General features: G+C 44.7%; 1 protein-coding gene across 1 annotated transcript; it reads right to left on the minus strand.

Moving 5' to 3' along the window:
- Nucleotides 1–11,106: 11,106 nt before the first annotated feature.
- LOC311178285 (tripartite motif-containing protein 5-like) lies at nucleotides 11,107–22,300 on the minus strand (the record flags this gene model as incomplete). The annotated part of the gene is made up of 6 exons (XM_084244766.1): nucleotides 11,107–11,375; nucleotides 12,316–12,416; nucleotides 14,932–14,954; nucleotides 18,998–19,228; nucleotides 19,849–19,944; nucleotides 21,878–22,300. 6 exons carry the CDS (start codon nucleotides 22,298–22,300, stop codon nucleotides 11,107–11,109), a joined length of 1,143 nt encoding a protein of 380 aa, XP_084100892.1.
- Nucleotides 22,301–23,195: the final 895 nt, after the last annotated feature.

The following is a 23,195-nucleotide window of genomic DNA, read 5'->3' on the forward strand; positions in this document are numbered from 1 at the left end:
CCATTACTTTAAAGTTAAGGATAACAGTTGGGTGGCAGAGGTGAGCCAAGCTCCAAGTATAAGAAAATTCCTGATAAACCAGGAGACGCCATAGTTGACTCCTGCTAAATTCTTCCTGTTTGTTTAGGGCTAATTCCCTTGATGTGACAATTGGTATGGTAGCTGTTAGAGTGTACATTCAAGAATAAGTCAACAGCAATTTTATGAATTGTTGAGCTAGTAATCACGGCAGCACAAATAACGCGCTCGGAAATGGTCAATGTTACAACTACTGATGTGTCACATATTGACCATTTTTGAGAATCAAAGGCTATAACCATCTCCACTCCTGCCCCTGATGAAATATTTGTAGTTCTTTAGAACAACAACCAGCAACCTTATGGAAGAGGAAATTGCCCCTTGATCTTGTAGTTAAATACGGAAACTAGGCTGACTAGATAAAGTAGAGAAGTGATAGGTAGAAAACTCTTTGTTTAGACTAGACGACTTCCTCCCTTAATTGAGAGTTGGGGGCTAGGGAAGAGTCAGTGTGGCTTGCCTGGCATTAACGCCCTCCAGGCCCTTGCTTCCTTAATATCAAATCAATATTAAAACAATATACTATAGATGATGATTTCTCTACAAAAGCCTTCTGTTTTTTACTTTAATCAATTAGTTATATGTTAGTCTAAACTTTACAGGTTAGTTAGAAAAAATCTCTTTGTCTCACATCCCGCAGGTAACTTCCTGCCCTTTGTTTCCCTCAGCCCTTAGTTAATTGTTGAACATGGCAAACTTAGAAATGTTAGTTGCAGACACATAGGCTTTTTTGCTAGTAATACAATAACTGTTGGATTGTAAATAACTACTTTGAAAATATTTGTTTAGCAACTGTGCCTTCTTTAAGACAAAGAATAATAAATGTTACACCTTGCCGGAAGGCAAACAGACCCTTGGCTGCTCCTGAAAAAGAACATGTGATGATTATTACCTTCCTACCTAATGCTTGTGTACTCACGATTTGCTTACTATAAATAAAGGACTCTGAGACCCTCAGTAGGATGATGTCAGCACCCTGATCAAGTGTCTGCATCTCCTCATTCCCCTTCCCCTTTCCTTATTATTTTCTCTACAATTGGGCCGACGTTTTCCCATCCTTCAGGAACCCCTGACACCCAGACTGCTGCGGCTGGCTCGCAACAGCGAAACCTCAAAAAAAGGGTAATCTGCCTATAGTTAGCCTAGACTTTTCTGAAGTTCTAGCTATGCCATTTTATTTTATGAAAGATTAACTTAGTAACATAGGATTATAAAGTCAAAAAACAAAAATTTTGCTCATGGCTTGTTTTGCAGAGAGATAAATATAGAGAATTTAAGGTAAGTTTGCAGGAAGATTTGAGTGATTATAAAGAACTGTATGACAGGCAGACAGAGAAGAAGATATAGATGTTAGTGACCTACCTACCCTGATGGATTCAATACACTGTCAATATTGGGCCTTGGTCTTCTCCTACTCTTGTATTGCCACCACCCCACCCTCTAGTTGTTAGGGGGAAAAGGATGCCCCAAAGCTAATTCCATATAGACTTTGTGGACTCCACCCCCACCCCAGGTCAAAGCCAAAGACACTGGGAACTCCAAATCCCATCACCACCAAAGGGAAGGTGGCTGGGACCTGAGGGTGGGGTTAAGCAGCCAGGTGGATATAAAAGGCAGACACGTGGGCTTTGGGCCCCCCATTTTGGCTCTCCGCCGGCTCGCAGCGTCCGGCCAGCTCTGAGAGTGACTTTGGGTTTCCAGGTCGTGGGATCGGGTAGGACACATTAAAGACTTTACTTCCCTATTTTCTCCCTGAGTTGTACATTTTCCTTATTTCCTTTTCCCTTGTAAATAAACCTTTTATTAACCTTTTGTGTGTGTCTGTAGTAGAGTATTCATAAGCCCCTTTAAAGCGCGCGGGTGAGGACCCACAGCCAGGAACCCGTTTAATATCGGGGTTGCTCTATAACAGCTTGGCGCCCAACGTGCTTTGCAAGTTTCACCCGTGGTTGACCAGCCCAAAGTAATTTTTCTTGCGTTGGTCACCATAAAAGCACATTAGGTCTGCAGGACTCGCAGTGAAACTCTTTTGTTTCTCGTCTTGAAAAGTCTCCCCCCCCCCCCCGCGCATACGGCTCTTGTGGGTGTGGTTTTGACCCAAACGTGGCCTCAACCATGAACTTCAGCAGTTTAATCCCTAACTTCCGTTCTTTCAGTTTTTTTCCGGCCTTGAATTTAAGTAGCCTTTTTCCGTTAAATATTACCACCAGTTTGATAAGTGTAAATAATTGGATTAAACCTAGCGTATGGCACATAATTTTAATTCTGTATACATATGTGAATGGTTTACAAGCCATCCCTTTGCAGTCTGTGCTTCTGGGTGTTTTTTTGGTAATGTGCATAGGCGCCATGTGCTACATTCTTGTTTCTATGAGAAGTAGTGGTTATACTTCACATACTGAGAATGTGCTGCAACAAATTCAAGCTCTTAATTTAGCTATGAAACAACAAAATCAGGCTTTTGAGTCAGCTTTTCAAAGCATGCAGTATCAAATGCAACAACAAAATCAGACTTTTGAGTCAGCTTTTCAAAGCATGCAGGATCAAGTGCAACGACAAAATCAGGCTTTTGATTTAGCTATTGATAGTGTGAGGGATGAAAATCGTAACGTTTTTGAGTCAGCTTTTAAAAGTATGCAGGACCAGATACAGGCCGCCCTCCATAAATGGGATATGGCGCAGAAGGCTAGGGTAATGGTGCAGAGAAGAGATAAATGTTCTCCTTCCCATGAGGACTGCAGAAGGGCAGAGTTAGAAGAGGAGGAGGAGATTCATTTGCTAAATACCTTAATCACATCGGGACAAAGGCCCTCTCCACATGAAGAGGCCCCTCCCACACAGACTCCTGAGGGCGGGTGAGGACCCACAGCCAGGAACCTGTTTAATATCGGGGTTGCTCTATAACATAGTGACTCAGCCTTCCAGTGTGCTCACTGCCTTCCTGACTGAAACTACACTGTTCACACACTATTCTTCTTCATACAAGTCACGTATTTATCATATTACTGTTGCTCTTGCTGTGTTGTTTCAGCTTTTATTGTTTTCCATGATGTGGTAAGGTATTGTTGGGTCTGGGAATACTCAAAATATATTCTATATTTATAAATTATATGACTATTTAGCTTTACCCATTTGGCTTACTAAAGGTTTCATAGGAAATTCTCTACTTTCAGATGCCAGGAAAATATATATAGTTTTAGTGATTGAGAAACACTAAGGGGGAAAGCAATCATCATATTTGCCACCATAGGGAGACAAATAAGAGTTCAGCTAGTACACAGTGCCTAGTATAGTAGTGTGGAATATGGAGGGGCTGTTGGAGTTAAAAAATGACCTGCCTGTACATCATGAAAAAAAAGCAGTCAGGATGAAGTGCTGCACGGAACTGCCCTCAAGCTAAATAGCACGCCACTGAAATGCCATATTTAGTGAGTGCGTATTTTGTTTTCCAATGAAGATCTCAAATTCCTATATGAAAAACCTATTTGCTTTTACAACTGTTTGGTTCAGGCAGTAACTTTAGGCAATGATGCCTCCACATTGTTTATGGATGATCTTGCAGGGAGATTTTTTGTGTACTGATATTGTTCAGGGGAAAAGGATACCCCAAAGCTACTTCCATTTAGGTTTTGTGGACTCCAGCCCCACCCCAGGTCAAAACCAAAGACACTGGGAACTCCAAATCCCATTACCACCAAAGGGAAGGTGGCTGGGACCTGAGGATGGGGTTAAACAGCCAGATGGATATAAAAGGCAGACACGTGGGCTTTGGGGGCCCCCCATTTTTGGCTCTCCGCCAGCTCGCAGCGTCAGGCCAGCTCTGAGAGTAATTTTGGGTTTCCAGGTCAGCGGATCGGGTAGGACGCATTAAAGACTTTATTTCCCTATTTTCTCCCTGAGTTGTACATTTTTCCTTATTTCCTTTTCTCTTGTAAATAAACCTTTTATTAACCTTTTGTGTGCATCTGTAGTAGAGTATTCATAAGTCCCTTTAAAGCGCGCGGGTGAGGACCCACAGCCAGGAACCCGTTTAATATTGGGGTTGCTCTATAACAATATTAGCCTGAGTGCAGCCAAACTTTCCCATGTAAATACTTTATATGCTCATTAAGGTCCCAAAACAGTCCTGGCCCCAGAAATAGAAGATGGTGTGACCATTGCTGGAGGTTTCTGAGGTGATGGGGAGAGGACAGTCCTACACTTGATTTGTAGACAGCAAATCCACAATTGGCACACTTCAGATTTTCTGACCCCAGGACTCACGGGTTTTCTGACCTTTTCCTGAGAAGATAGTGTAATTGGAAGCAAATTTAAAGTCTCATATTCTTTTCAGCAGAAGGCTGTCTGAGGCCAGGAGATTCTGTTAAAAAAAGTAGCCTTCCAGGCCTCCCCAGTGGCGTGGCGGGGTTGAGGGCCGCCTCGTGAAGCTGTCCACAGCCTTGGTAGTGTGGGTTTGATCCAGCCCAGCTGGCGATGATCCCACATGGCAAGCAGACCTCTCCCTGTCTGGCCCACTGCTCCCCTCAGCAGTGTGTTCTGTTCCCCACTCTGCCTCTGGTGAATCCTCTCACCCCCCCACACACACACACCTCTGGCCTGTCCCCAGCCCTTGTATAAAAATAAATAAAAAATAAAGAAAAACAAAAGACAAAAGAAAAAAGTAGAAACCTTCCAATATATAGCTCTTTTCGGTTGGATATAGAAATTCACGTTTTTATTTCCCTGTAACTAAGTACTTCATTCTGAACTGGAGGAGTGGGCATTCCAGGAAATGGAGACCTTTGTTAATAATTCCAGAGTACAGATTTGTTTTCTAGTGAGGCACAGACTTCATAGTCAGAGCAATGGAGTGTTAGAAAGGCAAAAGCAAAGGGAAAACCTTGATCAATTTTGCCAGTGCCCACAAATGCATACTAAAATATAGGTACACACACACACACAAACACACAGAAACACTTTCCACCTTGGAACCTGTGTCATCCAAAGTCATTCAAAAGTGGTGAGGGGGGACTTCCGGGGGGCAAGCAGGAGAGCAGTTACTATCTGACCAACAATGCACTTTTATTTTTACCTGAACTCTGTGGTAATGAGCTGAGAAAAATATACCCAAAAACACCAGGATTCCAGCAAGCCCTAAATCATCATCTATCGTAGAAATAGTTCCCCCTCCTATCACAGGAAGCAAAGGCACATGGCCTGAAGCTCTGCAATACTGTCCATAACTGCAAAAGTTAGGCTGACCAGGACACTTATTGACAGCATTGTTAAATCCCAAAAGTGTACTTCTGACTCTTGTAATGAAGAGGCAGCTGGGTAAACAGAGTTCAAATTCAAATTTCCATGAAATAGAATTACTGCAGGTAAATGAAAAACTTAAGACCAGCGGGCTATACAGAACCATTTATTTCATAATTAGCTAAAATTTAAAGACCATGTAATATTTAATCAAGTCCTATTTCTTAAAACAAAGCCAGAGTAATCCTGTTGAAAGAAAACTAATACATATTCTTAGTGTGAAAGAATTAACAGGATACTGTGCATAGGGGGAAGAAAGGGTTAAGAGTTTTCTAATAAGGGCCTCCCCAGTGGCGCAGCAGCGCTGGGTTGCGAAGCTGCCCGCAGCCTCTGCAGCGCCGGTTCGATTCCCAGCTGCTCCCCGGCCACCAGAGGAGGGTCCCACATGGCGCGCAGACCTCTCCTGCCGCCCGCTGCTCCCCTCAGCAGTGTGCTTCGGTCCTTCTGCCTGCTCTGCTCCTGGCTCTGGCTCTGGCTCTGGTGAATTCTCTCACCCTCCCGCGCTTCTGACTGTACCCAGTGCATGTATAAACAAAAACAAATGAACAAACAAACAAACAAATAAATAAATAAATAAAAACATGCCTCTATTTAAAAAAAAAAAAAAAGTTTTCTAATAAAACACCCCAAGTTATTCATCTCCTCCAAGGTAAGTGTCCAGTCAAACAGGATTGGCCCAAAGCAGGCCACTGAAGCCCAAAGCTTGCCACCAGTCTATGGCACCTTCTGGCAAGGAACCACAGAAAATAGGCATCAGGTGGCAAGCAAGTCTGGAAGAAAAATTGCAAAATAAAGTACAAATCAAGGTAATGGCTGCCGTTGTCAGCCTCCACCCCCCACCCCTCTCCCAAGTGTCTCTCCATGTCTCAGATTCCACGGGTCCTTCCGTGTCCCCCAAGTCCACAGAGCAAGTCCAAAGCTGAGAAGCGAGCAGGCCTTCTTCTTTATGTGTCTCTGCTCCACACACTTCCTCCAGTCTCCCTGTTACAGGACAGGGAGAGGGGCAGCCCAAACCCCGCAAACCTGCTATTCTAAATGGGTTCTGCCATCCGCCGCATCAACACAAAACATCTGAGACTTTAATAGGAACGAACTTTAATACAATTAGGAAACAATACAGGAAAGGCAAAGAATATAGTTTCTAAATCAAGCACCCAAAGTTACCCATCCCCTCCTGGGTAAAACTCTGTCCAAATGGCATTGGCCCAGAGCAAGGCCCCAAAGCCTGCCACAAGTCTAAAGCATCTTCCAGTGGGGACCCACAGAAAAGAGTCAGAAACAACCAGACAAGCCCGGAAGGAAAAGAGCAAAATCAAAATCAAGATAAAAGCTGCCATTGTCACCTCCCCATGGGTCTCACCCACATCTGTGTCACCCAGTCCACGACCAAAAGATAAGCGCAGGGGCCTCCCCGGTGGCGCATCAGTTGAGCGCTGCGTTGCGAAGCTGCCCGCAGCCTCTGCAGCGCAGATTCAATCCCTGGCTGCTCCCCGGCCACCAGAGGAGGGTCCCGCATGGCGCGCAGACCTCTCCTGCCGCCTGCTGCTCCCCTCAGCAGTGTACTTCGGTCCTTCTGCCTTCTCTGCTCCCTTCTCTGGCTATGGTGAATTCTCTTACCCTCCCATGCTTCTGACTGTACCCAGTGCTTGTATGTATAAATAATTAAATAAATTTTTAAAAATTATTAAAAAAAAGACAAGCGCAGTTTCTTCACGTGTCTCTAGGCTCAATGCGCCTCCTCCAGGTCTCCTGGCTCCATCCTGCTTCCTTCCTCAGTCTCTTCTGCAGCTTCTCCTCTCCCTGCTCAGCTACACCCTCCCTTGGGTGGGGCAGGGAACCTCCCCCTTTCCTGGGGACCACCCTGTTACATATCTTCTGGGGGTCTCCTCCCAGTTTTCTTCAGCTGCTCCTCCCCACTAGCTCTGCCCTTCATTAGGTGAGGCAGGGAACACAGGATCTCCCTTTTTAGGAAGATTACACTCTAACAATTTCTTTCTCACAATGTGGGACAGTTGTGGTATTTTGGACCAAGTTTAGTTTAAGAAATCAACAAACAACTATAAACCAGAGACACACCAGGGAGAGGCTGGGAAGAGGAGGAAGTAGGGTCAAAACAAGGGGGGTGGGAATTGTATGGGGACCATAACCAAGATGAAAATGCATAATTGTGCAAAAATGAAAAAATGACGTAAAAAATGCATAAAATAAAAATGAAGAAAATTAACACAGCTTTTAAGTATGTTCTTCCAGGATAAACTGCTGGTACATGGAGTGACAAGACTTGAATTTAAATGCTGTGAACACAACTTCCTCTCTGAGCACCTACCATTTATGACATTTTCTATTTAACAACTTCATTTTCTCAGTCAGTGGCAGAGAAAATGAGATCCCAAATTGCTGCAAGCCCTGCGCAGCAGCCTGGGTGTCAGGGGTTCCTCAAGGATGGGAGGGCGACGGCACAATTGTGGGTTGAGGGCGAGGGGGAAGGAATGAGGAGATGCTGACACCTGATCAGGGTGCAGGCATATCCTGCTGAGGGACTGTAGGGTAAAGAAAATGTCAGGCTTTTCTGCCCTTCCGCCATCAGGATAGATGATGGATCCTTGTCCTGAATGCATGCCTGATGGCGGGCACCTGGAATAGGGTGTGGGCACAGGTAGATGGGATTCAGCTGGGCTGAGACTGGGCTTTTAAAGGCGGCGTCACAGGGACACCAGCAGCAGCAGTAGAAGCTGAAGCTGAAGCCGAAGCCGAAAGAGAAGCCGAGAAGCAGCAGAACGAGAGCCCAGATAGAGTGAAGCTCCCCTGCCTGCCATATGCCTGGTGAACCCCAATAAAAAACCTGCAAATCTACTGAGGACTCTGACTCCTCCTTTACCTGGTCTGCATGGAATCAGAAAACCGGCACTGTGGCCTGTCCTGCCCTCTACAGGGACTCAGAGGCCCTTTATTTATACACTTTAAGCAAAGCGGGAGTGTGTTAGCATATGCATTAGGGCAGGAAGAGAACAATCCTATCTTTCCCAAGAACAGCCAAGGGTTTATTTGCCCTCCTGCAGAGGTCGTGACCTTTATTATTTTTTTTATTTAAAGGAGGCACTTTTGCTAAACAAGTGTTCTTAGAATAGTCATTTACCTTAAACAACCAGTTATTTTATTACTAGCAAAAAGCTTATGTGACTGCAACTAACATTTCTCTGTTTACCTTAGTGAAGGATTAACTAGCACAGGAAGTTACCTGGGGGAAGGAAGATGCATTGACTCTTCCCTAGACCCAAACTCTCAAGTATGGGAGGCATTTTCCTAATCTCACAGAAGAGTTTTTTTTTACCTATTACACCTCAATTTATCTAGTCAGCCTAGTTTTCATATCTAACTAAGATCAAGGGGAAATTTCTTTCCCTATAAGATTGCTGATTGTTGTTTGTAGTTGTAACCAACTACAAATATTTTATCAGAGGCAGGGCCAACAAGATGGTTATAGTTTTTGGTTCTCAAAAATGGTTAATACGTAACAAATTGTTAGGGGGAAAAGGATGTCCCAAAGCAAATTCCATATAGGCTTTGTGGACTCCACCCCCACCCCAGGTCAAAGCCAAAGACACTGGGAACTCCAAATCCCATCACCACCAAAGGGAAGGTGGCTGGGACCTGAGGGTGAGGTTAAGCAGCCAGGTGGATACAAAAGGCAGACACGTGGGCTTTGGGGGGCTCTCTCCATTTTGGGCTCTCGGCCAGCTTGCAGCGTCCGGTCAGCTCTGAGAGTGACTTTGGGTTTCCAGGTCGTCGGATCGGGTAGGACGCATTAAAGACTTTATTTCCCTATTTTCTCCCTGAGTTGTACCTTTTCCTTATTTTCTTTTTCTCTTGTAAATAAACCTTTTATTAACCCTTTTGTGTGTGTCTGTAGTAGAGTATTCATAAGTCTCTTTAAAGCGCGCGGGTGAGGACCCACAGCCAGGAACCCGTTTAATATCGGGGTTGCTCTATAACAATATCAGAAGTTGTAACATTGACTGCTTCAGAGTGCATTATTTGTGCTGCCGCTGTTATAGGGCAGTCCCGATATTGAACGGGTTGCCTGGCTGTGGGTCCTCACCCACACGCTTAAAAGGGACTTATGAATACTCCACTACAGACACACTCAAAAGGTTAATAAAAGGTTTATTTACAAGGGAAAAGGAAATAAGGAAAATGTACAACTCAGGGAGAAAATAGGGAAATAAAGTCTCTAATGCATCCTACCCGATCCGCCGACCTGGTAACCCAAAGTCACTCTCAGAGCTGGCCAGACACTGCGAGCTGGCGAGAGCCAAAATGGGGAACCCGCCCCCCAAGCCCACCTATTTGTCTTTATATCAATCTGGCTGCTTAACCCACCCTCAGGTCCCAGCCACCTTCCCTTTGGTGGTGGTGGGATTTGGAGTTCCCAGTGTCTTTGGCTTTGACCTGGGGTGGGGGTGGAGTCCACAAAGCCTGTATGGAATTAGCTTTAGGACATCCTTTTCCCCCTAGCACCATGATTTTTAGCTCAATCAGTCACATAATTGCTGTTGACTTATTCTTGAATGCACTCTTAACAGCTACCATACCCATTGTCACCTCCAGGGGAATTAGCCCTAAACAAACAAGAAGAATTTAGCAGGAGCCCGCTATGGCGCCTCCCGGCTTATTAGGAATTTTCTTACACTTGGAGCATGGCTCCTGTCTGCCAACCAACTGCTATCTTTAAAGTAAGAGAATTTCCGGGCCACCCCGGTGGCCCAGCGGTTGAGCATTGGGTTTCGAGGCTGCCCGGGGCCTCTGCGGAACCGGTTCGATCCCCGGCTGCTCCCCGGCTCCCAGAAGAGGGTCAAACATGGCGCACAGACCTCCCCTGCCGCCCGCTGCTTCCCTCAGCAGTGTACTTTGGTCCTTCTGCCTGCTCTGCTCCCCGCTCTGGCTCTGGTGAATTCTCTCACCCTCCCAGGCTTCTGACTGTACCCAGTGCATGTATAAACACAACAATCAAACAAACAAAATAAATAAATAAAAACATGCCTCTATTAAAAAAAAAAAAAAAAGGTAAGAGAATTTCCTTCTCCATTTAGCCCTTGCCACAAAAGACCACATATCCATATTAAAGACTTGGCAGAGAGATATTTACAACCTTTTGTTACCATTTTTTTCACTTGTTAATGTAAGGCCAAATGTTGAATTGATGCCTTTTGGCAGAGAGTTACTAATTTTATAATAAATGAAATATTTATATCACGCAGTGCCATTTGCCATCAAATTGTTTATTCAGTAACTGATCAAACAGCATGTACAGTTTTACTTTTAAATGCATATTTTAACAATGGTAGAAACTAGCCATAAACAAATGAGGAGAAACAAGCAGTAGTCAGCTAACAAGATTCCTGACTTTTCAGTAATCTGCCCCATGCCCACACCTTTGTGGACGACATGAGTAGCAGGGCTCCCAATACCAAATATTTGACAGAGGTCAGGAGGCCTCATTTTTCCTCAGGAGCATAGAAATTGATAAATTAAGAGCCTCTCTTAATGTGCATGATATTTGGGGAAAATCTAACACAGGGCAAGTGATACACCCTGTTGATAAATAAAGGATGTCAAAATGCAAAAGAATGGAGTCAGCAAGGAAGGTGGCAGAATGTTGGAAATAAGCTCAGTGCCTTAGATGCCCCCAAAGCAAAAGGCACTCCAGGGAAGTGCATGAGGGCTCAAGAAGGCTCAAGGGCCTGGTTTGCAAATAGTCATGGGCAATTTACATTTCAGAGGATTCAAATATGGACAAACTTTCTCAGGAAAGCCACACTGGGAGTATTCATAGATGTGTGACCCATGGTTTGTGACGTTGTAAAATGAGACAGTGCCCGCCTCATAGTCAAGGAAAACCCCAACACGACTGGGAGGGACCTTCATGGAAAGAGACAACATCTTGGGTTTCTGGGAGTGAGTCTCCTCATCAAAAGCATGATACTCTGAATGATTCTGTAACCCTATAGCCCAAATGCAAAATCTAGGCTGTAATCCAGCATAAATATTTTGGTAATTAGGGGGGTTATTTACATTTCTTTGACAATGGTTTTCCCCACACACCCCCAGGATCCAGGAACTTTTGTGGGATACATCTACCTCCCAGTAATATTTCCCATTCTTGAAAAATGGTGATCCCAGGACAGAGTAATCTCCATAATAGTAATGTGGATATTTTTTAACATCAGAAAAATCTCCATTATAGCAATACTGATATTTTTTAACTGGAATATTGTCCCACAAAGATTTCACTTCTCTCTTATTTGCAGAAATCGCAACACTGCGTCCATTGCTGGTCTGATTCAAGGTGACATCAACTGCAGAAAAATTAAAGTTTTGGGTGAGGGACATGAAGTATCTTTATACATGACATTGTGAGAAGAATCATGAGAATAACTTAGCAGGAAATGGAAAGAATTTTGGTTTTAGGGAGAAACAAAACACTGCAGACTCAGTCTGTGTATTAGAATGAGAAACAGTAGTTTTAAAATATGAGCTTTACTAGAAATCAAAAACTTCAGAAAGATGAAGTAAATAGAATGGAGAAGTCTGATGGCACGAAGATTTATCCTTACCCCAGGAGCATCGCACACTTGCCAGGTCTGAAATGATTAAAAAAAAAAAAAAAAAATCTAAACTGGTAAATCTAAGCGAAGGCCACAGCACTGAACTCTATCTCCTCTCCAGATTAAGGGAAGTTCCTGGAACTATGGCAGGGAGTAAACTAGTAAATAAGGGTAGTGCTGACTCCTGGCCGATCCCCACTCAACAGGACATTAACTCAGTCACGGTCTCCAGTGCCCCCAGCATCACTGTCCACACCTAAAAGCTGCATTTCTTCCTCACTTGGTCCCTGCCATTGCTACACCCCCACAGTTGCCCACCCGGGTGACCAAGCCTCACCGGTAAGCCCTCGCAGCATCTCTCTCAGATCCGGAGCTTGGAACACACGTCTTTGTTGTTGGGGTAAAGTTTTTGGCTCCTTCAGAGTGAAATTCCAACACCTAGAATGAGAAAAATAGATCCCCACACCTCTAACATGTTGCCTTGTCAAAACTACTGACTTATCTCTTTACTCCAAGGAATGCACTTGAACTCTTACCTGGAAATGATAAGAGAAAAAAAGAGTAAATGCTGACCTCAGAGTCAGGAAATAAATGGGCTGATGTCTACCTCTGTGCGGCTCTGGGAACATCTTGACCTCTCAAGAGCAATTTCTTCCTTACAAAGTTAAATCATTAATATCTATCCCTCTACTTGCTACAAACCATATGAAAATATGTGTAATAATAGATATGACAAAATAAAACTTAATTACCTTAAAAAAATAACGTGTGGAAAAGTCACCATATGCATTTGGGATCCAGAGAGAAAAACAGAAAGGAAGACTCCAGAAAGTGGCTCCTGGGTGTCTGAGATACATCAAGCTTGAGAACACTCCCTGGAGACAACCAAGATTTCAAACTCGGACCTCCCCGGTGGCGCAGCGGTTGAGCGCTGGGTTGCGAAGCTGCCTGCAGCCTCTGCGGTGCTGGTTCAATCCCCGGCTACTCCCCAGCCACCAGAGGAGGGTCCCACATGGCGCGCAGACCTCTCCTGCCGCCCGCTGCTCCCCTCAGCAGTGTACTTCGGTCCTTCTGCCTGCTCAGCTCCCTGCTCTGGCTCTGGTGACTTCTCTCACCCTCCTGCACTTCTGACTGTACCCAGTGCATGTATAAACAAAGCAAAACAAACAAACAAACAAACAAACAAACAAATAAATAAATAAAACATGCCTCTATAAAAAAAATTAAAAAAAAAAAGATTTCAAACTCTACATCCCACTAGGGAGGCCCTCAGAATAACATTTAAGACTCAGGCTCCCTGAGAATAATTGCAAACACTTGGAAAACACATGATGATCTCCAGCCGAACAGTGGTCTGGATTTTATGTGTTCAGAAAGAGGTCGATGCTGCCAGGTAGGTATGAATTTAAAGTAAGATGCTGATTGATACCTGGGGCTAGAGCGTGTGAGGAGATGAATCACTTTCTTACAGCAGGGCCCAAATATCCCACGAGATGGTCTATGAAATTTAGATATAAAAATATTGTTGCTAATTCTGGGTGCTTGGCAGAAAAAGAAGATCAGGGCTTCCCCCTATGAAAGTCAAGCACCTGAGATATGAACGAACCCTAGATAGAAGCACACAGAGTGAATAAAATTTATGAGGTCACAGAGGTCTGATAAGTAAAAGGCTTGATTTTTTTTTTTAGTTATTTTTTTCTTATATCATTGTAGTTCCCATGGTTCTGCCACCCCCGTGTCACTTGTGAACCATCACCATATCCCCTTCTGCTCATCACTCCCGTTTTGACCCCCTACCTTCCCCCTCCTTTGCTGGATGCCTCATATCTATGATCAGTTTGCTACTTTTGACTTTACCACCTTTCATTTGGTTTCTTTACATTCCACATAAGTGAGATCATCGGTATTTATCTTTTTCCTGATGACTGATTTTGGCTAGCATAATCCTTTTCCTGCTCCATTTATATTGCTGCAAATAGTTTGTCTGTAATAGTCCATTGTATATACACTTTTTTTTAAAGATTTATTTATTTATTTATACAAGGACTGGGTACAGTCAGAGATGTGGGATGGTGAGAGAATTCACCAGAGTGGAGAGCAGAACAGGCAGATGGACGAAATACACTGCTGAGGGGAGCAGCGGGCGTGTCAGGAGAGGTCTGCGTGACAAGTGGGACCCTCACCCGGTGGTTGGGGATCAAACCAGCGCTGCAGAGGCTGCAGGCAGCTTCCCAGTCCAGTGCTAAACCGCTGCACCACCAGGGGAGGCCCTATACCACAACTTTTTGATCCATTCATCTATTTTTGGGTATTTGGGTTGTTTCCATATCCTGGCTATGATAAATAGTGTGCAATAAACATAGGAGTGCAGTTTTCCTTTCAAATTAGTGTTTTTGTGTTTTTTGTGTAGATTCCTGGGAGTGGGATCGCTGGATCACATGGAGAGAAGTTTTTCGTGTTCTCAGAAAACTCCACACAGATTTCCATAGAGGCTGGACCAGTTTACAATCCCCCCAGCAGCATAAGAGTGTTCCTTTATCTCCACATCCTCTCCAGCATTTGTTGTTTCCATTTTTGTTTCTTAGGTGGTTTTTTTGGTGCGGGCCATTCACACTAGAGTGAGGTGGCATCTCATTGCGGTTTTGATTAGGATTTCCCTGGTAACTACCGATGCTGAATATTTTTTCATATGCCCATTGGTCATCTGTCAAATGCTTTATCTTTAAAGCTACTACTGACCCAAACTTGTCTGCTTCCTACCATCCCAATTCTTTTCTGTAGTATCTGGTCCATTCTCAACCCATCTTTTATAAACAGAAATTTAAGACAAATGTATACTCGTATTTCCCTGCCCACAATGATGCTTCGTTGTTAGTGAACACGAGGTTACTCTAAAAAGCATTAAACATCTCTCCACAGCACAAAAAGACCATCGCTGGCCTCCCACACATACCTTTGTATGATGTGAGTCACAACCTAGGCGAAAAAGAAAAAATAAATCAATTAATTAAAAAAAAAATCATGAGTCAAGAAGTAATAGGCTCTCCCCACTTATAATACCTCATCACATCTCCTCAGGCCCCTGATTAGGTGGGGTAGAGTTGGTCCCATTGTCAGAGACAAATGCAAAGACAAGACCTAGGCCAGACATTCCAGAACTCATGTGATGCTGTCAGTTTTCCCAAGAGGTAGAAACAGTTTTGACTCTTGTGGAAGTCAAGTATTTATCTGGAGATGAGACATACTTGTAAGGAAAACTAGAAATCCAAAATTTTATTCCCCAAATGCAGACTCCCTCTGAGATGACTTAATAATTAATAGTCTTTCTTGTATTCAGCAGAAATGGAATGTATGTGCTACTATTGTCAAGCATTATGCTAGGCTTAGGGGAATTTAAAAAATTGTAATACTCTTTTTTTTTTTTTAATTTTTTTTTAAATTTATTTATTTTTTATTTATTTATACAAGTACTGGGTGCAGTCAGAAGCACGGGAGGGTGAGAGAATTCACCAGAGCCAGAGCGGAGAGCAGAACAGGCAGAAGGACCGAAGTACACTGCTGAGGGGAGCAGCGGGCGGCAGGAGAGGTCTGCGCGCCATGTGGGACCCTCTTCTGGTGGCCGGGGAGCAGCCGGGGATCGAACTGGCGCTGCAGAGGCTGAGGGCAGCTTCGCAACCCAGCGCTCAACCGCTGCGCCACCGGGGAGGCCCAAAAATTGTAATACTCTTCAAGAAGTTTGTATGACCTTTTATGAGGTGCACACAGACACCATTAATGTAGGTTCTTTTCCTGTCTCTCTCTCTTCACATTAAACTCTCTCTATAAGTGACTTCATCCAGTCCCTTGAATTTTACACAAACATATGTGCAGCTGATTGACTATTTTTACTCGATTTTTTCTCTAAACTGCATATTAATATATTCATTAGAAAAGTAACAAAAACCAGTAACATAGAATGTCTCACCTGTAACTTCACCAAGTTGTTAAATCAATGCTATTTAAGAAAAAAAAAAAAAGGACACACAAACACACACACACATTCCAAGGGTGAACAGGAAAAAAAATTGCAAAAACAGTTGAAAATAACTTGGATTGAATGAAAAGCAAAACAAAACAATAATAATATATGGAATACAGTTAAAGCAATACATTTATATTATTAAACACTAAACCAGAAAAGATGTTCTCTAAATTTCCATTTTAGAAACTAGAAAAGGAACAGTAAGCTAACCACGTACAACACACACCCACTAAATATGTAGAGAACAGAAACAAATGATTAACCTAAAAGAAATTAATGAAATATAAAAGTTTGTTCTATAAAAATATCAATAAAATCGTTGAGACATAAACTAAGAAAAAAGGGAAAAAGCAAATCACTGCAATTAAAAATAAAACAGGAGGCCTCCCCGGTGGCACAGCTGTTGAGCGCTGGGTTGTGAAGCTGCCCGCAGCCTCTGCAGCGCCGGTTCGATACCCGGCTGCTCCCAGGGCACCAGAGGAGGGTCCCACATGGCGCGCAGACCTCTCCTGCCGCCCGCTGCTCCCCTCAGCAGTGTACTTCGGTCCTTCTGCCTGCTCTGCTCCCTGCTCTGGCTCTGGTGAATTCTCTCACCCTCCCGCGTTTCTGACTGTACTCAGTGCTTGTATAAATAAATACATAAATCCAAGAAAGAAAGAGAGAGAGAAAGAAAACAGGGTGGAAGAGAGCCCAGCACTCTAGTGATTTTTTTTTTTTTTTAATTATGGGGACTGCAGAGAATGTCAATCTGCAATTTCTCTCCCTCCCTCCTTCTTTCCTTGTCATATTATCCTTGAAACGTCTTTATTTATTTTTGCACAATACAGGATCTCTCTCCTCAGGTGTGGTCACCTTAGTTTTCCAACCACCGAAGTGCCCACAGCCTTCCCCACTCCCCTCATGGGGATACCTTCCCCAGCCCTTCTCTACCCTGACCCTCAACCCCAACACCCCCCCCCTCCACACACACACACTCAAGGTCTTGGAAGGACTGCAGTGACTTTCTGAAGGAACACAGCCAAGGCAACCTAGGAGAGCTTCAGAGTCCTGTACCTCATGTGCCACCAGGAGAGAACCCAGGAGAGAAACTGGGCCTTGGCATACTCTTTAAATATGCAGGAGGGGTGCCAGTCCTGCTTCTGGAGGGCCTACCCCTTTTTTTTGAGGGGGGGATGTCCTACTTCAGATTGCTACTTTTGTTACTTCGCCACTTTTGCTCCTTAGAGGGCTTTTAGCTGCCTCCCTCCTACACCTGCTGTTCTCTTTTGCCTTCCAGCACTTTGGCAAACCAATTAAAACCTTTTCAGCAAACCTTGGTTGCTTTGCCTTTATGGACCAGGTAACAAGAACACCTAGAATAGACAACTTGGGGCCTCCCCTGTGGCTCAGCAGTTGAGCGCTGGGTTGCAAAGATGCGCACAGCCTCTGCAGTGCCGGTTCCATCCCCGAATGCCAGTGAGGGTCCCACATGGCGCACAGACCTCTTCTGTCCCTCCCTGCTCCCCTCAGCAGTGTATTTCTTTGTCAGTCTGCCTGGTCTGTTCCCTGCTCTGGCTCTGGCGAATTCTCTCACCCTCCGGTGCTTCTGATTGGACCCAGTGCTTGTATGAATAAATAAATCTTTAAAAAAAAAAAAAAAGCCAAATAGAATAGACAACATGGCTTATTTCCCTTTTCAGTTTGGAGTCCCCGTGAAGCCCCATGGTTTTGCTTGGTATCAAAGGGACAATTCGGTGAATATTGTAGGAATTGAAGGGATGGGAAAGAATCATTATGAGTATCTTTGCATCTACAAAGCACAATTTAGCCAAACTCCTATGAAGACACACATTGCCAAAAACGACACAAAAATTATTTTAAAAATTAAACAAGTAAATTATATATATTTAGTTACATACATATATAATTATATACACACATATATGTACCCTTTCACACAAAAAGGGCCAGAATAAGACATCATTTGTGAATTCCACTGAGTAATTAAAAATAAATACCAGGCCTTCAATAATTCTCCTCAGAAAATAGAGAAACAAGGGGGAAAATCTCTACTCATTCCATGAGGGGGAAAAAATGCTTGTTAAGTCTCTGACATGCATTTGTTCATCTGGACCTAGATTCAATCGATTTAACTAATGAATGGTTAACACTAGCACACAATAACAGGGATATAAAATACACCTGAATAAAATGCATCTTCATTCCAAGCTCACACAATTGCATTATACTGGACACATTAATAAAAATGAGTTTTTCCCCTTGTTATTTATGCATTCACTTATTCCTATAAATGCAGGAAGCACACTGCAGAGCAGAAGAACCTTAGGGTCACACCAGAGAGAGCACAGCAATACAGAAGGGGAGGGAAATCTGCCCGCATGGTTCTCATGTCTCAGATGCTGGGGCCTCTTTTGAGATCTTACTGTAACAGGGTGGTCCCCAGGAAAGGGGGAGGTTCCAAGTTCCCTGCCCCACCCAAAGGAGAGTGGAGCTAAAGAGAAAAGAAGGAAGGAGGCAGGATGGAGCCAGAAGGAGCCCGGGAGGAGGCACATGGAGCAGAGAGACACTAGAGGAAACTGCACTTGCCTTTTGGACGTGGACTGGGTGACACAGATGTGGGTGAGACCCATGGGAGGTGACAATGGAGCTTTTACCGTGATTTTGGTTTTGTTCTCTTCCTTCCAGACTTGTCTGGTGGTTTGATCCTTTTCCGTGGGTCCCCACTGAAAGGTGCTTTCGACTTGTGTCAGGCTTTGGGGCCTTGCTCTGGGCCTATCCTGTTTGGGGGGACTTCTACCCACCAGGGGATGGGCAACTGACGGTGCTTGATTTGAAAACTATATTCTTTGCCTTTCCTGTATGGTTTCCTAATTGTATTAAAGTTCCTTCCCATTAAAGTCTCATATGTTTTGTGTTGATGCAGGGGATGGCAGAACCTATTTCGAGCAGGCAGGTTCGCGGGGTCTGGGCTGCCCCTCTCCCTGCCCTGTAACATTACCTGCAGCATGTCTATGTCTGACGCTTCCAATCGATGCTCCAGATCTGAGATGAGAATGTCTATCAACTGGCTCTGCTGAACCAGCTCACTCTCATCCTCTGCCAGTTTATGGAGAATGACTTCTTCCTCCTTATTCAGTTTTTGCAGCTCCTTCTGCTCCACCGAGTCCAGGAGACCTCTCAGTACTGCAAACTCTGCCTGGACACTTTGTCTCTCACTTTGTTTTTGACTCTTAGGATGGAGAAAAGAGAGAGAAGTAGAACTCAACCCATCAGGCAGAGACTAGGAACCAGAACCAGCACCACTGTAAATGTTAAGTTCTCACAGCAAAGTGAGACAGAGCAAGAGAACAATTCTTAAAGAGGCTCTTCACCTACTACTTCCCCTCTATTATATTCCAAAGTAATTCCCTCAAGTCTGCAGCCCTGAGTCCAACCCTGAGCCAAAACAGAGCAACTGGCTGGTCTCCATGTTCACACAGCTGGACTACTCCTGATCGCACCACTCACCCTCTGCTCAAGTGGCACACTGGCCCAGAACCAGGAGCCGTGGCCGAACGGCTTCCCCCAGGAGAGTCAAAGACTCAAACACATGATGGGAATGGAACAGAGTCTGCACTGCCGTCCTGGCCAGTGTCCCTCCACATGAACCTTCCCTCCAAAGACCCATTCACCTGTGCCAGGTTCACTTTTCAATCCCCTCCTCCATCAGGGAAATGATGAAGAGAAGGATAATCAAATCACTGTGGGATTGTTAATGATCCAATAACGAAAAGGTAGGAAGTTCCTCGTGTTATCAGCCAAATTCTACCATATTTCTGTCTAAATCCCTCAGAAAGAGCCTCCTCCTACCTTCCAGGAAATTCTCCTTTCTGTGACTTGAGCTTCCAAATGTCCAGCTTTCTGCAGCTTTTCCCTCATCTGCTCAAGGGCACCCTCGAGCTTCTCCTGTGAGAGGGGAATCAAGCCAGAGTCAAGCAATGGGCTTTCTCCACATCTGATTACAGGTCATGGAGGAAGTAATCAGATGATCTCTAAACATAAGAGTCACAGAAACTGAAAATATCAATGAGAACCTTCGACTTAGAAGAAAATCTGAAGTGTGAACGTATTAAGTCTCAGGCAGAAGTCTGAGCGAAGTCACCATCCCTTCCCAAGCAGGATGATTCTATTTGTCCTAGAGGAGAAATTTGATCCTGCAGCAAAGAAACAACATCTCAATCTACCCAGTCCCTCAGTTTCACTTCATGTGCAAAGGGAATGGTGGATTTTCATGGGGACTAGCCCCTCCTCCCCATTTAACACATTGTTCAAAAACATCCACTTCTCACTATAAATAGGTCTCTTGCAATCAGGCTGGAGGCACAGAAATGTCCTCAACCTTGAAAGGTGATCCAAGTGTTTCTCTTCCCCCAGCTTTTTCCAAGCTGGAAAATTTCAATTTGTGTCCTCTTATTAGGTAGAACTAACATATATCAAAATTATTGTGAGTGTCATGAGGAAGTGTTATGTTAAAGAGATGACCTAGATTTAGCAACATCTCTAGAAATAAACTTTTTTTTTTAAGATTTTCTTTATTTATTTATGCACAGAAGAACTGGGGTGTAGGCCAGAGGTGAAGGGGGTGAGAGCATTCACCAGAAACAGAGTGGGGAGCAGAACAGGAGAATCGGCTGAAATACACTGCTGAGGGGAGCAGTGGGCGAGACAGAATCTGCTCTGCTGTGCCATGTGTGGGTCAGCTCCCCCGCCCATGCTCAAACTCAGACCATTGTGATGACGGGGCTGAGATTTATCTCCTACGCCCCCAGGGAGGCCTCCAGAAAAAAACTTTCCACAGTAAAAACCTACCTCAAGGCAAGGCAAATATCTAAAGGCAAGGTTGTATCATATGAAATTGTCCCCTCCTGGTCCCAGAGACCTCCTCCTCCCTCCTTGACACCCCAGGCTCCTAACCCATCCTTAACATCCTTAACCCATCCTTATGAATACTGCATCTGGGCCTCACTCCTGGCACAGGGGCTAAAGTCTCAGTGCTATCACGTCATCCCCAGCCACAGTGGCATGAGTTCAATCCCCTGCCAGGGAGCTACCCACATGGTGCAGCAGACCTCTCCTGTCTCACCCACTGATTTGCTCAGCAGTGTATTTCACTCAGTGCACCTGTTCTATTTTTTTTTAAATAGAGGCATGTTTTATTTATTTATTTGTTTGTTTGTTTGTTTGTTTATACAAGCACTGGGTACAGTCAGAAGCACGGGAGGGTGAGAGAATTCACCAGAGCCAGAGCGGGGAGCAGAGCAGGCAGAAGGACCGAAGTACACTGCTGAGGGGAGCAGCGGGCGGCAGGAGAGGTCTGCGCGCCATGTGGGACCCTCCTCCGGTGGCCGGGGAGCAGCCGGGGATCGAACTGGCGCGGCAGAAGCCGCGGGCAACATCGCAACCCAGCGCTCAACCGCTGCGCCACCAGGGAAGCCCTCAGTCCACCTGTTCTGTTCCCCATTTTGTCTCTGGTGAATCCTCTCAACCCCCACACTTCTGGCCTGTACCCCAGCTCTTGTATGCAAAAATAAATATTTAAAAATTTAGTAATAAACACCGGATCTATCCCATTTTATTTCAGTATTTACAGTCATGTAAATTCTCCATGCGTACATTATTAAAGGTGGTCTTTTACTCCTTCTAATCTGTCTGATGTTAATCTCGTTGTTCATTTAGCCCTAGAACTTAGAGCAGTGGGGGAATTTTCCCCTGTATCAACACCATGGGAAGAAAAGACATCACAGACCTCTGCGCTGTGGGGTGTGGTGAGAAGGCAACCAAGAGGAGACTTCCCATCAACTACATATTCTGCTGTTTTAACTGCATTCTGCTCTCCTACCTGGTACTCCTGGACAACCTCCTCAATGAGGAAGGTCTGGTGACCACGGTGCTCCTGAGTCCGCTCACAAAGCCAGCAAATGACTTGCCCATCCTGCTTACAGAAGAGCAGGAGTTTCTCTCCATGGCGCACACAGAGCTCTTTCTTCTGCTCCTCCTCTGGGCTCATCTTGACTCCTCTGAGCTGCTCTACTATGTTGGCCAGATGCCGATTAGGCCGCAGGTGCCCAGGCTCGTAACTGATTCTGCACACAGGGCAGCTGCTCTTCTCTTCCTGGGTTGCCGCGGACTCCTTGTTGTTTGCAGTGATGCAGGCTCGGCAGAAGCTGTGGCCACAGTCTAGGCTTAGGGGCTCTTTCAAGAGGTCCAGGCAGATGGGGCAGGTCACCTCCTCCTGGATGTTCACTAAGATGTTTGATGCCATAGCTGTTGCCCCTGCTGCTCGCTATCCTGGCTTGAGTCTCTTGCTCACAGATCCCTGTATATTTGAGAAGGCTGTATTGGAACAAATGAGAAAGCCAGGAAACAAAGATAGGTGAAGGTAAAATATTTAAGGAAAAAAAGGGGAGGGTCTCCATTGTGATGCAAGGGGTTAAGCACAGCACTATGAAGCTATCTGCAGCCACTGCAACAGAGTTTCATCTCGGGTCCAGGCAGCTACCCACATAGTGCAGACCTCTCCTGTCTCATCTACTGCTCCCCCTCAGCAGTGTATTTCATGAGATCCTTCTGTTCTGCTCCCCAGTCTGTCTTTGGTGAATCCTCTCACCCCTCACCACTGCCCTGTACCCCAGAATTCTTGTATGCATATATAAATAAATTTTCATTAAAAAGGGGGGGAGGAATCAAGGAAATGCTGTTCCTGGACTCATGCAACTTGATCCTCATCTCCATGAGGAACGAATCATCTAAAAGACCAGAGTTAGGCAGAAAAGGAAGAAATTTATTATCTAGTTGAATCAGTCATCTGTGGAGTCCGGGAGCCAGCCATCCTTGGCTGAATATCTGGTTTTATGGAATGTGCAGATGGCATTACCCTGGGCCCACAGAGATATTGCTTTATGGTGTGGTGTCATTATTAAAGTTAAAAACTAGACCCCCCATCCTTGTTCAACAGGCAAATTTGGGAGACTTGACTGGATCAGGTTGTGGGTGGGGTGGCCACAGGAACTGGGCTGTTAAGCTGAGCATCCAGATGCAGAGTCAGGACACACCCAAGACTAGTCACCCAACCAATCAATGGTGCCTGGAGTAGAAACAGCCTCAGGCCCTCTCATCTGGCCCCTCCTCCTCTCACTTGTGTATTTCAGTAAATTCTC

The sequence above is a fragment of the Talpa europaea genome (genome assembly GCF_964194135.1).
Source record: "Talpa europaea genome assembly, chromosome: 1".
Taxonomy (NCBI): Eukaryota; Metazoa; Chordata; class Mammalia; order Eulipotyphla; family Talpidae; genus Talpa; species Talpa europaea.